The sequence below is a fragment of the Homarus americanus genome, unplaced genomic scaffold (assembly GCF_018991925.1).
Source record: "Homarus americanus isolate GMGI-L3 unplaced genomic scaffold, GMGI_Hamer_2.0 scaffold7626, whole genome shotgun sequence".
NCBI classification, from domain to species: domain Eukaryota; kingdom Metazoa; phylum Arthropoda; class Malacostraca; order Decapoda; family Nephropidae; genus Homarus; species Homarus americanus.
In genome coordinates, this window is record NW_024718273.1 from 18,607,798 (window position 1) to 18,623,173 (window position 15,376).

A 15,376-nucleotide genomic window follows, 5' to 3' on the forward strand; every position below is an offset into this window, starting at 1 on the left:
ACCAACAAGGTTTGATGCCAGGACACTCCAGTTTGATGTAATTACTCAAACTGCTGGATGTTTAGAACATGGTGGAAATATTGACATTACATATCTGGACTTTGCTTAGGCTTTTGACAGCATTTCTCATGAAAAGTGAACTGGAAATGTCCAAAGGAGGGCCATCATAGTTACTACTCCAAGATAGGACAGATATAACTCTGATACTGGCAAGAAATAAACACACAACATGCAGAAGTAAGCCTTCTTTTTAAACCATGCCAATTACTCAGGTAGATATTGCCTAGCAATAACATAACCTAACTGTATAATTGCAACTTTCAGTATGTAAAGAATGTGAATTATGAGTGAGTTGTAGAGAACTGAACACCCAGTCTACATGTTATTACACTGCTAAATTCACGAAGGAGTTGCAAGACCACAATTTAGGAGTAACAAGGCAAGGTAACAACCTGTCAGCCAAAACAGGTTCTCAGCGTGTAACTCATGTGTGATCACTGATGGTCAGCATTATTGAGAAACTGGCAGGTCACCTGACCCAAACACATCCCTGCACAAACACTGTGGCTTCAAAAATGTCCTCTCTCTCTCTCTTCCTGCCCTTTTTGGGACAACATCTTGACACCAGTTTAGTCACTTAGGGCTGGCAGAATAGTAGGACTAAGAAAAAGTGAAGTGTATGGGATCCACCACACACGTGCACAAAGAGGTATTAGGGTAATGTTGCAGGTATGTTGGTATTGTGGGAGGGAAAGATGGAACAATACACTAAAGAGAAACAGGAGAGGGATAAAAGGAATAGAGCAAGCAGGCAAAGGAGGAGAAGAGGTGAGGACACGGGAGGGGAGGAGGTAAGTACACGGGAGGGGAGGAGGTAAGTACACGGGAGGGGAGGAGGGTACACGGAGGGGAGGAGGTAAGTACACGGAGGGGAGGAGGCAAGTACACGGAGGGGAGGAGGTGAGTACACGGAGGGGAGGAGGCAAGTACACGGAGGGAGGAGGTAAGTACACGGGAGGGGAGGAGGCAAGTACACGGAAGGGGAGGAGGTAAGTACACGGGAGGTAGGGAAGGCATCAAGAACAATAGACCAGACAAAGGAGGGAAGATCCCTGGAATATTAAGAAGCCATGTTTAAGATAAAGCAAGATATTTCATGTCATTCATTGTGCTCTTTAATGAATAATGTACTAAGGCAATATTATTTGCTGGACTCCATAATGCAAACCAAAAGATTTGAATAATAATAATTAATAATAACAGAATCAAGGAAAAATACTAAGCTTCACTGTACTTGGAGGTTTAAACTGCCTTGATGGCTATGGTGTTCATAATAAAGGTGTTCTCTACTCTCATTCCTGCATGAGTGTGTTCATTTTTATCATCAAAACACACTAATGTCCAGTAACCAAAGGAGAGTAGTCAAAAAGAATTTTAAATTAGTAGAGTCCCATAACATAGAGGAATGTGTTATTTAACAATATGGTTTGGTCTTACAACAATTTGACATTATACACTAAACTCTAAGATGAAATAGTCTATATTGCATCAGAAGATCTATACTGCATTATTGCAGGGTAAGATGTACATTTATACTGTATTACACATCTACTTCCTTTATAAATTTCTTCTATTTTTCAGGGAATATCAAATTGATATCCTCATTTTTATATACTTACCCTATACCAGTACAGTGCTTACAAATTATCAACTTGAAATTAACATAAATTAAGTGTAAGTAATGAAAACCCTTTCACAGCCATACATATCTTAGCATTTATATTCTTGGAGAGGAAACTCAGATAAAAACTCCAGTAAGGTTTACTGAGACAATTCTATATTACAATAAATCAAACACCTTAACATGCTAAGCATGAGGAACACCTTTCCTCAAATCAATATACAATACACACCCAAGGTTAAGTCAGTCACAGTCTCTCCCCCACATTAAATAATGGTCATAATCCTTTACAGGAAATTTTCAATTATCAGTACAGTAATCCTGATAAATACTGTACAGTATACAAGCATGATATGTAACCTTATTTATATTTACAAATACTGGAAACTTTAATTTCAAAACCACTCTCTCATAAATAGTTTCCTGGTGACTTACATATTTATGTACCTTCTCCTGACAATAAGGCAATGACTACTGATGAAAGACACAAGTACCTTTTTGTAGCATAAGAGGTGGATATAAATCCCTTAATGCCCTAAAGCACATGACCTTGGTTGTGTGTCAACCATGGCACTGATCACCAAAGCAACACAATCATCAACAGTATAATGAGAGATATTTACAAGAAAAAGCATGATTGGTATTCTTCCTCATCCAGTCACTAAGATCAGCCATGGCATTGACTTAACAACCAAGAGTGCAACTTTCAAGAGCACAGTACTGATATTATGAATCATAGACAGCATATTTACATTGATAATATGAAATTACAAGTATCTAAATACATAATAATTTCTCAACCCTTTCACTCTGGCAGGTAAATAAAGGGTCTCTATTTCTTTTTCTTTCCATGCACTACAAACAGTACACATAGGGTTTTTTGTATCTAAATTCCCATGTGATATATTTCACTGAAATATTTGTGTAAGTGTTCAACTTTGCCAATCTGCTATTTCTTGCCCTATAGTGGCAAAGCAACCTGTATGACAACAACGATTGCTTATGCATCTGTGGAAGATAATCCAGATTATGTAGATTTTATTGACAGTATCAACTCAGATGCACTTAGTGACATCACTCATAGTGTATACTATTGTATTATAATAGGGTATTGTATGGTGGAACAGAAGCAAGAAAAATCAACTAAATATAATAGAATCACACTTGTATACTCGTGAGTGACAGTGCTGCCCTGCTACTGACAAGCACCCTCTCATCTTGTGTAGGAACAGTAGAGACAACTGTTTTGAGACAAGTTATATATTTCTGTAAATAGAAATAAGTAATCTATTCACTGCTAGTCAATGTATAAGATTTTTCCTTCTTCAATATTTAAATATAGTATACCACACAGTAAGTAGATGCTGGTTTATAAGGCAACTGCACTGAAAGGGTTAAAAAACAGCTGCTCATCATACCATCCCATGAGTAATGTCTTAATTCCTCTTGCTCAAAGCAACACCCAGTCCCACTAACACCCCAAGACCTAGGACAGCTCCACCTGCTATTGCTGCTCCTTTCAGGGCTTCTGTAAGACAAATTTATCCATTAGAATAAATATATAAAACATTTACTTATTGATGTCTCACACACACACCTACCCCTACATCCCACACTGCCAAGTGTCTACCACAGAACCTCCCTAACATATCAGTTACTGCACATTTATCAAAACTGGTGCTGTACCATTCACACTTTTCTCAATCTGTCCAGTTTCTCAATATAAGTAACCCTTTGGTTTCTCTAGGGGTACAGTTTCTATAGAAAAGGGGATTACTCGTTATTTGTGGTCCAGGATGTTATATACGTACACATAATATTGTACTGTAATCGAACTACAGTACTGTGAAAATGCCATAGTGGTCAGTTCCAGGAGCATGTACATTAGTAGGCACTTCTAATACAATAACATAAATACATAATCAATAAAGAACACTAAATAGCAAATTCATATTTAAATTAGCACATACACAGAGGGTGTTTTCAAAATGCATAATGCACTTCATAATTCTGAAGTGTACAGTATGTCTCAGAATAACCCCCCCAAACTTCCTGTAGAGTATATATATATTTTAATCATGAGACAATTGACTGAGTGAATTTTACCACACAAGCCAAGGGAGAAGAATCACTTGATCTCATTAATGATTCCTACAACACATGCTCAGGAGTACGTACTTATACTGAGATTTTCAACGAAATCTAATTTTTGGCCGAAACCGCCAAAATATTGTCTTATGTCTGTGCTAATACAATATTAACATTACTTTTGGGTTAGGTAGGCTATAAATCTTGGTGGGTTGGCCCACAGAAAAATACCTAAATCGTAATGCGGCCCATGACTGAGGAAAGATTGCCCATGCCTGCAATACAACATAACATTAATGACAAGTAAATACTGTATATCTAAAAAATAAATAAGTAAATAAATAAAAAAATAATACAAACAATTGTAATTCCATACAATGACTCAACATATTGTGGAAACTTGTGTGGTAATGTTTCTCTATACACAACACACACAGTAATAGAGAAAAGTAACCAAATATTGATTTCTGTAGTATTAGTCTCATTTTAATATGTTTTTATCATAATTTAAGCGTGTTCTTACATTAGTGATTTGTGTATAGTCTCTCTCTCTCTCAAAAGTCATGCATGGGATGCATTATACCTGTCCATGGGAAAGATTAAAAGCATGATGCACATCTACTGTACATACATAACATCCTGAGCCTGGTATAAACTAAATCTGGGTAATAAAAGGTACATGTACACTACATGGATATACAATATACAATGCCGGTTTTCATGAAGCCAATGAGAGCTGTGCTGTATATCCAGTAAGCCACTACTGTCTTTATCAGGGCAAAAACTCTAATTTGAAAAACTCACCATTTTCCATTCTCTTCTTAATACTCGCTTCAAGTTCAAGAACTTGTCGATTTGATGGTTCTACCCGCAGAAGTCCTTTCAGGTATTTCAGTGCTATCTGGTACTCCTGCAATACAAGGTACACAGTTAACTCTCTAAAACCATCAAATGATTGGCATATTATGCCATAAAAACATATAGGCCCCCAAAGTTCGCAGATTTTTATATCATGTCCTCTATTATTCACGGATGACACCCTAGATGTACCCAAGAATGTTTGTGTATGGCTTTAAAGTTGCCGGCATTTTCGTGGCTGGGACAGAGCCATTCTGTTTAGAGACAATACTTTACCTGTATTATAGTATGTGTGTGTGTAGACACACACACAAATACATATAAATAAATAATTGAAAATTCTTCATTAGTCAAACAATTTATTAAAATGTGAGAGTCTACCCTCAAGTCCGTGTTTTATTACTTATTAATAAAGTATTGACTTGAGGTAGACTCACATTTTTATAAATTTGTTACTTATTATTTAGAATTTTCCATTATTATTTATTTAAGTGTTTTTGTTGAGTCTACACACACACACACACAATATATATATATATACAATACAGTACAGGTAAAAGAAATAATTGTCCTAAGGTCTAACACACAAAGGGAATATACATTTCTTGTACACAAGTAAAAATGTAGCCCTCCCTCGGTCTTAAATGTTATTCATGGATTTGGCGATTCACTGCCATTTGATATCCTAATCCCATAAATTTATAGGGGCCCTGAATTGTACAGCAGGAATGGGAAAACCGCAGCCCGAACCATTTCTTTGTATGGCCCGCAGAGTGATTGAGAAATTCTATTTAATATAACCAGCGTCGGTAGATGCAGCCAGCTTCTGTGAGTAAAGCAATATTTATTAAAAGAATAATATTCACATACAATTTGTTACTGTTTCATCAACTAAGAGTAGAACTATGAAAACGCAACAGTAAAATAAGTATAAATAGTTAACAATATAAATATTTTAATTTGAGTTTACGGGCTGCCTCGGCACGGCCCGTTTGATGGATTAGCTGCTATGTGGCAGTGGGTCACTTGGGAATTAACTAAGGTTGGGTAAGTCCAAGTGGGGTCACGGGCGGTGGTCACACGGGTCAAAGGTATAGGTCTCTTCATTGTTGGTAGACTGTCTCTCTCCATATTCTGGTGGGTGTCTCACAAGTAAGAAAAATGCTGAAATTGTAGGAAAAGTCAAGGTATTCTCAGACAGCCTCACTCACCTTCTGGTAAATGCCAAGAAACATTAACATATTACTTAAACAATTATTATGATGGATTTGTGTCATAAATGGGAAAAAGACTTTGATTGTAAACTGAAAATATCATAAGGTGGACGTGACAATAAACCGTTTCACTGTCTGCGCTAATACAATATTAACATTACTTTTGGGTTAGGTAGGCTATAAATCTTGGCGGGTTGGCTCACATGAAAAATACTTAAATCGAAATGAGGCCCATGACTGAAGAAAGGTTGCCCATGCCTGCTGTACAGTATATCAAACAAAAATAAAATTCACAACAAGAAAAATGAAGGGCTGATTCTGCCACCCCATTTTATAATTGAGGTAGGGCCAGGTGACTCAAATGATAGCTAGGTATATAATAAAGGTACTTCTAAGTCAGAAATGATGATAAAGAGGAAGTATACCTGTAGAGCTAAAGAGAGAACCTACACTACACTCAGATAGACTCTCCCAGAGGGAATGGTACATAAAAACAGTAAAATCCATACCTTCAGTCGAGCATTCCCAATGGCAAGGTAGTACACGTAGTCTCGTTTACCAATTTCATCTGGGTGTTTGTAGAGCTCCTCCAACAGCACAACCCCACGCTGGATGTCTGCTGGGTATCTAACAATGGCACACCATAAATCAGATAAGTTATTGATGTGTAAAAATAACTCATATATAAATAAGATATTTTTTTATAAACACATGAAATGATTAATTTAAGGCAATCTTTAAAAACAAATTTCTAGTCGATTCTACAAAAAACAGGGAACATTTATAACATTAAATGCATTACACATATCCCTTAAGCAACACGCGGGTTAGGTTGATGGAAACCTCAGACCCAAAATGGCCATGTTCACCTACAGGAAGCCAAAATTGACAAAAAATAAAAATAAAATACTCCAGATGTTTGAAATACATCAAAATGAATTGAACAGTTAATGTAAAGTAACAAAGTTCACAATGGATAAAAATATGAAGTTGTTACCATCACAGTGTGGCCTCTCTCCCCCTGCTATGATGATTATGTGATGAATGATGATACTGTTGATAAGTTGGTGGTGATGATGATGTTTTGAATGAGAATTAATTCTTATCTGCCTCTGGAAGGGAGGCAGATGAGCCAGGGAAGAGCAAATGCTCAACTCATTCATGCCATAATGGCGACCACAGGCAGCATAGCTCATACCACCATAATCAGCACCTTCCTCACCTTGGCAGGCTTGCCAATAGAGCCTTGATAACCTCCAGCAGGGGTAGGGCATTTATGAGGCATGGTGAGAGTAGGGGAAGGTGGTAGGGTAAGGGATATGTAAACAACAGAACTCTTTGCAGGCTGGCAGTGTGGGTAACAGTGGGGGCGAGGAAGTGTGCAATTCTCCTCCCCCACTGTAGAGACCCTTCGCGGCCAGTAGTGATAAGTTGTCAGATGCATGTACACAACCTCTCTTGCTCCCCATGCAACCCGTAGTGCAATCCACAAAGGGCAACGGCCGCATCGTTTAAGCCCACGTAGTTTAAGGGATATGTGTACTGTGTTATAATCAGATTTGGAAAAGAACAAAACAAAACAAAGTGAATGTTGTACAGGTACACATTTTCAGAATCTGTCTTTTCTTAATTATTCATAACCTAAGTTACATAAATGCACAAGTGCCTTGGGACTGGAGAGATTAATACAACTAGGGTAAATTTGGCATGAAAAGTCAAACAAGTCTTGCTACATTCCTAAAGTGGCACAACTCAATGTTTAATGATGGGGTTGTGTTTTTGAAAACCTAACATTCAAAAAATTATCGCTAAATGAGGGATAAAAGCAAAACACTAAGGGCAGATAACAGGTTGAACGGCAGGGAGGTAAACACCGAGTACTGTACTGTACTCCCTGATAATAATAATAATAAATGAGTTTGTTATAAACAGTTTGGAAGTTAAACAATTTTGATTTATTAACATCAAAGTTCTATGCAGTTCAGAGTTAAGCAATTTTGTGAGCACAAGTGAGCCTAATTCGAACAAATTTCATATTGCATACTTCAAAATGAACAAAAATTGTTATAATAAACAAAAATTGATACATGGCATATCATACAATACAATAGCACGATTTTTGTGTATAAAAAATAGCTCCTTCCACACTCAAACCATCCTCTAAGTGATGCAACACAGTTCAACCGGGCAGTCACCCAGCTGACTCGAAGACATGGAGCTGCTGCCTTGCTGTATGTACGCCAGGCTGTCACATCAGGGAAGGGATGCAACTGGGCTTACTGGCTGGCAATACAGTTTCACCCCATTACCTCCACAAATATGTTCACTTCTCACACATACATATCGAAGCTCTTCAGTTTTTTAATTTATTGTTTTATATTATATTTTCTTTATTTCTAAGCCACATTAGAGTATTGTATTGCAATGATTTTTCTACATCTTTTATAGTTTCACCGCGTGTAACAATGACAACGTGCCCTCTCACAGGCCACCTCATCTCCAGTTTTCCCCTACCCAGTGAGTCACGGTATAGCTAAACCGAATATTAACCTGACGTTAAGTGGAAAAGGATATAAATTTTTTTCACTAAACTGAATTAACATTACGTAAATTAATGCTAAACAAGGGATACCTGTACAGTACAGTACCACAATCCAGAATGCCCAAATGACATGCTTATTCCACAGTAAGTGTAGAGGATTCTGAAAATGTACAAAACCTATACCCTTTCTACGCTAACCTGGCAGGGGCGCCCCTCGTCTATAGCTACAAATAACTGATTGGCTCCCCGGAGCGTTCTACCTCTCCCATAACTGCGCATATATAAGCATCTATTTATATCGACCTTTTATGATATATATTTAAAATCTCTAACATCCTCTCTGAAGTGCTAATGCCTTGAAATCATTTGCATTTTGATAGTCGAGATATTTAACATTATTTTTGATAATAACAGGTCTGCTTACCAGTTGTGAACACAATTAGTTTGAATTTTCTGTGAACCAATCAGCTATTAGTATAGAAGAAGGGCGTGGTTTATGGGCCAGGTTAGCGTGGAAATACTATAATGATTACTCTATAGTACAGTACAGTACTATGAAAAATAATTTACTTACTTGCTGCGAACTAAAAAACAAGCATAATTAAATTGTGCCTTGCTTGAAACTTCACCTTTACATAATTCTTCATTGTAAACTTTTTCAAAACCCTGAAACAGAACAAGTCAGAGTATAATAATATGTTACAGTAGTTACTGGCAATTATATTTTGTCTCTTACACAAAGTAACAAATTGAAAATATTTATTTACTCTATGTAATATTATATTTAATGTACAGTGTAATGTATTATAATCTACACATGCTATATATATGTACAGTACAATATACCTTACCCAACTCCCCTAACCTATACATTATTATTTCGATTTTTCTTACTATCACTCAAACAACATCTCTAGAAAAATATATGAATTGAATGCAATATAAATTATAATAAACACGCCCAATGAGATCGGTGTCCATTTCTTGTCATGTAAAGAAAGACCGCGGGCGTCTACATAGCAGACGACGTGAACCAAAACATGGTCAGCACAAGAAATCTGACGGTGCCATAATTACATTAAATATTATTTCTTCCCCTACAAAGGAACACAGAGATGTGAAATTACTGTCATATGATCAGTGTTTGCAGTGTTTTTACCCTGCTATTTCCCTCTTCTTTCAAGCCTTGCCCACTAACAAATTATTTAAGATCAAAGGAAAAGCTAAAAAGAAAAAATACTACAATGTTGTCGCCTCGATTTCATTTCTCAGTATCATTCAAACACCTCTTGAAAATTTGGTGCAATTCCATAAGTCCTTCTGGTGATAACGGCCCTCCACCTTCACCGCTTTTATTAGGCAGTAGATATTTTGCCGTGACGGGCCGTCCTATAAACGCTATTTTACCGTGAGTGCGCTCTGATTGCCTAATCGTCTATTACCAGTGAACAATGCGAGAACTACATTTGATTGTAACTCTGGCAGCATTTGGCATTTATTTTGCCGTGAGTCAATCGTTGTGTAGCTGTAAACACACCTAACCATATTTCTGTTATGCATGGAAACTATCATTATAAAGGAGGCAACATTTACTAGAACCTGACCTAACCCAACTAAAGAAACCTTCCTCACCTTATCTAACTTCCTACTAATCATATTAAACAGAAAGTACTAAGCCATTCAGAGCGCACTCACCGTAAAATAGTGTTAGTAGGAACTTAGCCGGTCACGGAAAAATATCCACTACGTTTTTATCACTATCACCCAAACAACATTTATGGAAAAATTAATGAAATTGAATAACTACTGGTGTTAACCATCTCTTACACCATTACCAAATAGCATTTCTCAGGCTACCCAAGACGGTCATTTTTCGTTATCCACCCATCACCCTTTATCACATGAAAAATATATTTTTTCGATAGTTTTCTTGTTGTTTTAGATGATTCTGACACTTATCTATGGGGCAAATCACTTTTAATTTATTTTTCTAAGTTATCCCGCTTCTTTCCAGCCCACCCCAACAATATTTTCTATGTGAAAAAATGTGATGGGTGGTAAACAAAAATGACCCATTATATATGTTCACATCTATGTACAGTGTATATCTGCACTGTATACGAGTATGTACAGTATTTACCTGTACTCTATGTATTCAGTATGCTGAAACAATGTGAACAATAATGGGGGAGAGCCTGGGAAATCGGATTTTGGGTGGGGGAGAAAACGAAAACGAGTCCTCTAACCTAACAAAACTTAGCCTAACCCCTAGCCGGGGGCTCCGCCACCGGACCCCCGGTAGGCCTAGCTTAAACTAACCTAAATGTTTCAGTAGTTTAAGACTCTATGCACCATGTCCAAACATACAATAGTACCTTAGAAGTGGAAGGACCAGGGATACGTAAGAATTGGACAGAATGATCGCCTTCTCGTAAAACTCGGCAATAAACTTAAATAATGATAGGAGCACAAATGACAACCAACCTCCACTACGGCCATTGTGAGACTGGTCAATGAAATTACCCAGGCTGCTTCCTTTGAAAAAGTCAAATGTGATTGGTCAAAAAAAGTCGCATGATATCGATACATCATTCACGACTGGATGACATCAGTCAATATTGTGCCTGCATGATGTGCCGATAACATCTCCTCACAGACGAAGACTGAAAACTACATAAAATCAATTAAATTCAATTCTGTCGCTATTATCCATTTCCGCCAGTTATATATATGGGGTTCAAAATGCTCAGAATAAGGAGATCTAAATGTTTCACTAAACTTTCGGGCACACGATGTCTTAATGTAAAATAATACCTACTTAGTGATAATTTTGCCGAAATATTTACCTAACCCAAACGGAAGTCACACACCCAAGGACAGTCCGTTGAAAACACAATTCAGCAAATTACAAGAACACAAACCATTCAGGTAATATTGCAGTAAACAGCAACCACAGAACCCAGGAAACTCACTGCACTCACTTGACAGAACTACTTTTACTATGATCATTTTCTTATACTGTATTACACTCTCGGGGTCCGGGGGAGGAGCCCCAGGCTAAGGGGTTAGGTAAGGTTTGATTTGGTTATATTGTATGTTAGATTCTTTGGTTGCTGTAATCTGCTAATTTACCACCTTCCTAACATGAAGTATTTATACTCTTCCATTACTGATGTCCTGCACGTATGGCAAAACTCACGTTATTAGTCGTGAGTCATGGTCATAACTCCGCACCAATATCCGTTACCGTTTACCTGACATTTTCAATATAATTCTTACGTCTAGTACAATTTCCCTTTGCTGTGTCAGTGAAGTTGTAATACAGACCAACTGACCTTCAAGTCTTCAGGGGAACAGACGTCGTCCAGTGGGTCAGCCATCTCCATGTTTACACCTCACTCAGCTGACGCAACGCCTCACAACCTGCTCCTGTATACTTCATCAATGTCTTATATTAACAACGGAGTCTTTTATACGTAACAAGTGTACTTATTAACTCATAAAGTGAGTTGTATTTTTCTTGATGATTAGTATAAGCACTAACGTAGAATTCGCGTTTAAAGACAAATTCCTAAGAACATTATAAATATATATATATATATATATATATATATATATATATATATATATATATATATATATATATATATATATATATATATATATATATATATATATATATATATATTAACAGATTACCAGACCGGATAGTAAGCTGATAAGTGGTTAAGATACTAAATCCAGAAAATCATTCCTCGCTGTAACTTCAACTTGGTATTTTTTTAAACTTTGAGTTGTTTGATACTCTTTAGGACCCACACTGATTTATAACGCTTTATATGTATTCACTGAGTATAATAAACTGAGTGGTATAATTTGATATTAACGTTATAATGGCGCTGTAAACGCTTTTGCGCTTCACCTTGCACATGGTTGACAAGGGGGTACCCAATAACTAGCCCCCTTGTGGACAAAAATAAAATAAAAAATAAATAATTAATATATATATACATATATATATATATATATATATATATATATATATATATATATATATATATATATATATATATATATATATATATACATATACTGTATATATTGATCAATGAAACATGCAAACATTTCTATAAATTTGGGGGCCCACTGATGATTTTGGCCTGGGGCCCACAAGTAGGTAAATCCGGCCCTGAGTACTAGGCATGTACTGGCTCTCTGTTACGCACTGTTGGCGGGTACTGGGCATGCGCCGGCTCCTGAATGTACCTGAACCTGCTCGTGTTGGTCAAGTCTGGTCTTGAAAGAACTCACACAACACTTTCTGACAGATTGTTCCAAGAGTTCACAACCCTCACTCCGAAAAAGTTTCAGTTTTCTGGACTTGCGGCTTCTTCGATCTTGAGCTGTGACCTCTTGTGGGGCGAGCGTCCGCCAGCTCCAAGTAAGGACACTCGATTGAGTAGTGCCCCTTGAGATGCTATACACCTCAATTAGGTCACCCCTTGCCCGTCTGCAGTATAAACTAGGCAAGATCAGGCGCTCCAATCTCTTAGGGTAGCTGAGGTGCCGTAGTGCAGGCACCAGTCTGGTGGCCCTCCTTTGAACATTTTCAACCAACTGACAGTCTTTAGCATATCTTGGGGACCAGACGGGGTGACAGTACTCCAGATGGAGAAGCACTTCACTCTTGAAGATCGTTACCACCCTGTTACCACCCTGTTCCAGAATATGGGTCCAAATATCCAATACCTTGAGTAATTGTGTTAAGTAGGAGCGCCCCGGCGTAAAACCGTGTTGGCAATCCTTTACACTAGTAAGTTTACAGGGTTGTTTCGTAGTAGATGTTCCATCGTGACAGCTCTTATAATACTATCAAGTACTTTACATACTATGTTGGTCAGCCTAACCGGTCTATAGTTGTTCGTGGAGTGACGATAGGCCTTCTTGAAGATAGGACTCACATAAGCCACTTTCCAATTACTGGGGACCTTTCGCTCATCCAGGCATTTACTGAACAGGATCTTCAGGGGCCCAGCAAGCTTATTGCACAACTCTCTTAGCACTCTAGAATGCACCATGTCAGGGCCGGGACTCTTATGAACCTTTAGCCTGGACAGTTTATTTCTTATACCCTCTTCTGTGAACACAATGTGGGTCAGTGCTGTGTCGTACTGTCTGTCCTCAAACATAGGAAGATTGTTCACATCCTCTCTTGTGAACACAGAGGAAAAGAAGCTGTTCAATGCCTCAGCTTTGTCCTGGTCAGAATCTGCGTAACTGTCATCTTCAAGCCTCAGGTCCGATACTCCTACTCCCGTTTTTAATTTCGACTTTGTATAGCGGTAAAACGCCTTTGGGTTTGACTTGACCTCGCTTGCAACCAGCCTCTGGAACTCCTTTTCAGCCCTTCTACACTCTGCCTTTGCTTGGTTCCTGGCTCTTGCATACATCCTCCTGTCCCGCTCATCGTTTGACCTAACCCAATTCTTGAATTTCTGGGGTTTCTTCTTAACTTTGTCGACCGCCGCAGAGTTCATGTGTAGCGGTCTCCTTTGTATTCCTAGAGGCACTGGGTTTGGTCTTGGGTATGTATTTCTCGATCAAATGGTTCATTTTACTAGCTATGATATTTAGTGTAGTGGCCACATTCTTATGCCTTAGTGAGTCAGGCCAGTGGATACCCCTCATCTCCTTCCTCATCCCGTCGTAATTGCCCTTGTAATATTTACACCTTGGCCTGATTTTGTCTTGAAATGAGTAACAGTTAAACCTGAAGGACAGCATTACATAGTGGCTGGTGCCAACTGGGGCTAGGTGTTCCAGTTTGGCCACCATACCCTCCTCGTTCATTATGATGAGGTCCAGTGGTTTGGGTGTTTGCTCTCCTCTGTAATGTGTCGGGTCTCTAACATGTTGGAACAGAAAATTATCTCTCAAAAGTGTCTACAAAAAGAGTAGCAGGGTTATTTAAGTCATTTGGCGTGAACTCATTTCTCCAGTCGATGTCGCCATAGTTAAAGTCTTCCATGATAAGGAGGTGGCTAGGGTTGAGCCTCTCTGCGTTGTCTATTAAGGCTCTAGGTCCTTTGGTTTGGTAAGCTGCAGTTTGGGGATCTGTAGATACACCCAACAAAAAGTAAGTCTCCTCCCTTTAATTTAATTTTACACCACTTGGATTCTTCAAAAACATCTTCTCACTGTACCCTCACCTGGCTTGCTTTAGGTCTAAGGTCTTGCCTAGCAGAGATAAAAATTACACCAGTTGAGAATATTGTATTTGTAAGAGGTTCATTTTTATAATTATTAATTTCCATTTCCTTTCTGTTACTGTAAATTATTTAACTGTATTTAATTTTCTTAAGTTATATTATCTTGTATTTTCTGATCTACTTGCTAATTCTTTTCTAAGTTATTTTCTGAGTATTTCTTTCAATGTTTTTATTTATTTCCTTCAATATTTTTTATCTTTCTTTTCTACTTCTTCTATATGTCTTTCAATGTCAGTATTTCTTTATTATATTTTCCTCTTACTTCTATTCCCAGCTGTTCAATGGATTAACCTTGGAAAACCATATCATTCTATAACATCACCTCTTAGTACAACTGGTATATTTACATGGTAGGAGCCTCAGAGACGTTTGATGCGGTTTGAAGATAGAGGGAGCTAGAAGACGTTGCCTGTTGCTGGCCTCCTGGTTGAATAAATGTTAACAGCTAGGACGCTAAGTGCTTAGAAAATGGGCAGAATGAAGTTTTGGTGAAACCAAGACACCGCTGGCGCGGACGCCACAGGCAAAAGGCGCCAGGCAGCGAGGAGTGTGCGTTCAGAAGAATGAATCAGGAGACACATATACAGCAGCAGCCTTAGTCTTTGAAAAAAGCGCCGTGAATGTTTCTGCAGATACGTAACATCACACTCTTGCCGCACGTTGAATGGATAGCAGGTGGGGCAACCTACAGTAGACTGCCACAACCCAAATGGGGTTTAGTCAA

At 38.0% G+C, this 15,376-nt stretch overlaps 1 protein-coding gene across 1 annotated transcript; it reads right to left on the reverse strand.

Annotated features, from left to right (window-relative positions):
- Positions 1 to 1,805: 1,805 nt before the first annotated feature.
- LOC121859519 (mitochondrial fission 1 protein-like) lies at positions 1,806 to 11,853 on the reverse strand. Its single transcript, XM_042356378.1, has 5 exons — positions 11,719 to 11,853; positions 8,958 to 9,049; positions 6,351 to 6,468; positions 4,574 to 4,679; positions 1,806 to 3,209 (listed from the first exon to the last, which is right to left on the reverse strand). The coding sequence occupies exons 1-5, from the start codon at positions 11,767 to 11,769 to the stop codon at positions 3,118 to 3,120; spliced, it is 459 nt and encodes a 152-aa protein (XP_042212312.1). The 5' UTR covers positions 11,770 to 11,853; the 3' UTR covers positions 1,806 to 3,117.
- Positions 11,854 to 15,376: the final 3,523 nt, after the last annotated feature.

Coding starts and splice junctions, on each gene's coding strand:
- LOC121859519 (XM_042356378.1), bottom strand. CDS start 11,769: ATGGAGATGGCTGACCCACTGGACGACGTCTGTTCCCCTGAAGACTTG. Junction 9,050..11,718: donor GTTCCCCTGAAGACTTGAAG/GTCAGTTGGTCT, acceptor GTTCTGTTTCAG/GGTTTTGAAAAAGTTTACAA. Junction 3,210..4,573: donor TAAGAAGAGAATGGAAAATG/GTGAGTTTTTCA, acceptor TTTGTCTTACAG/AAGCCCTGAAAGGAGCAGCA.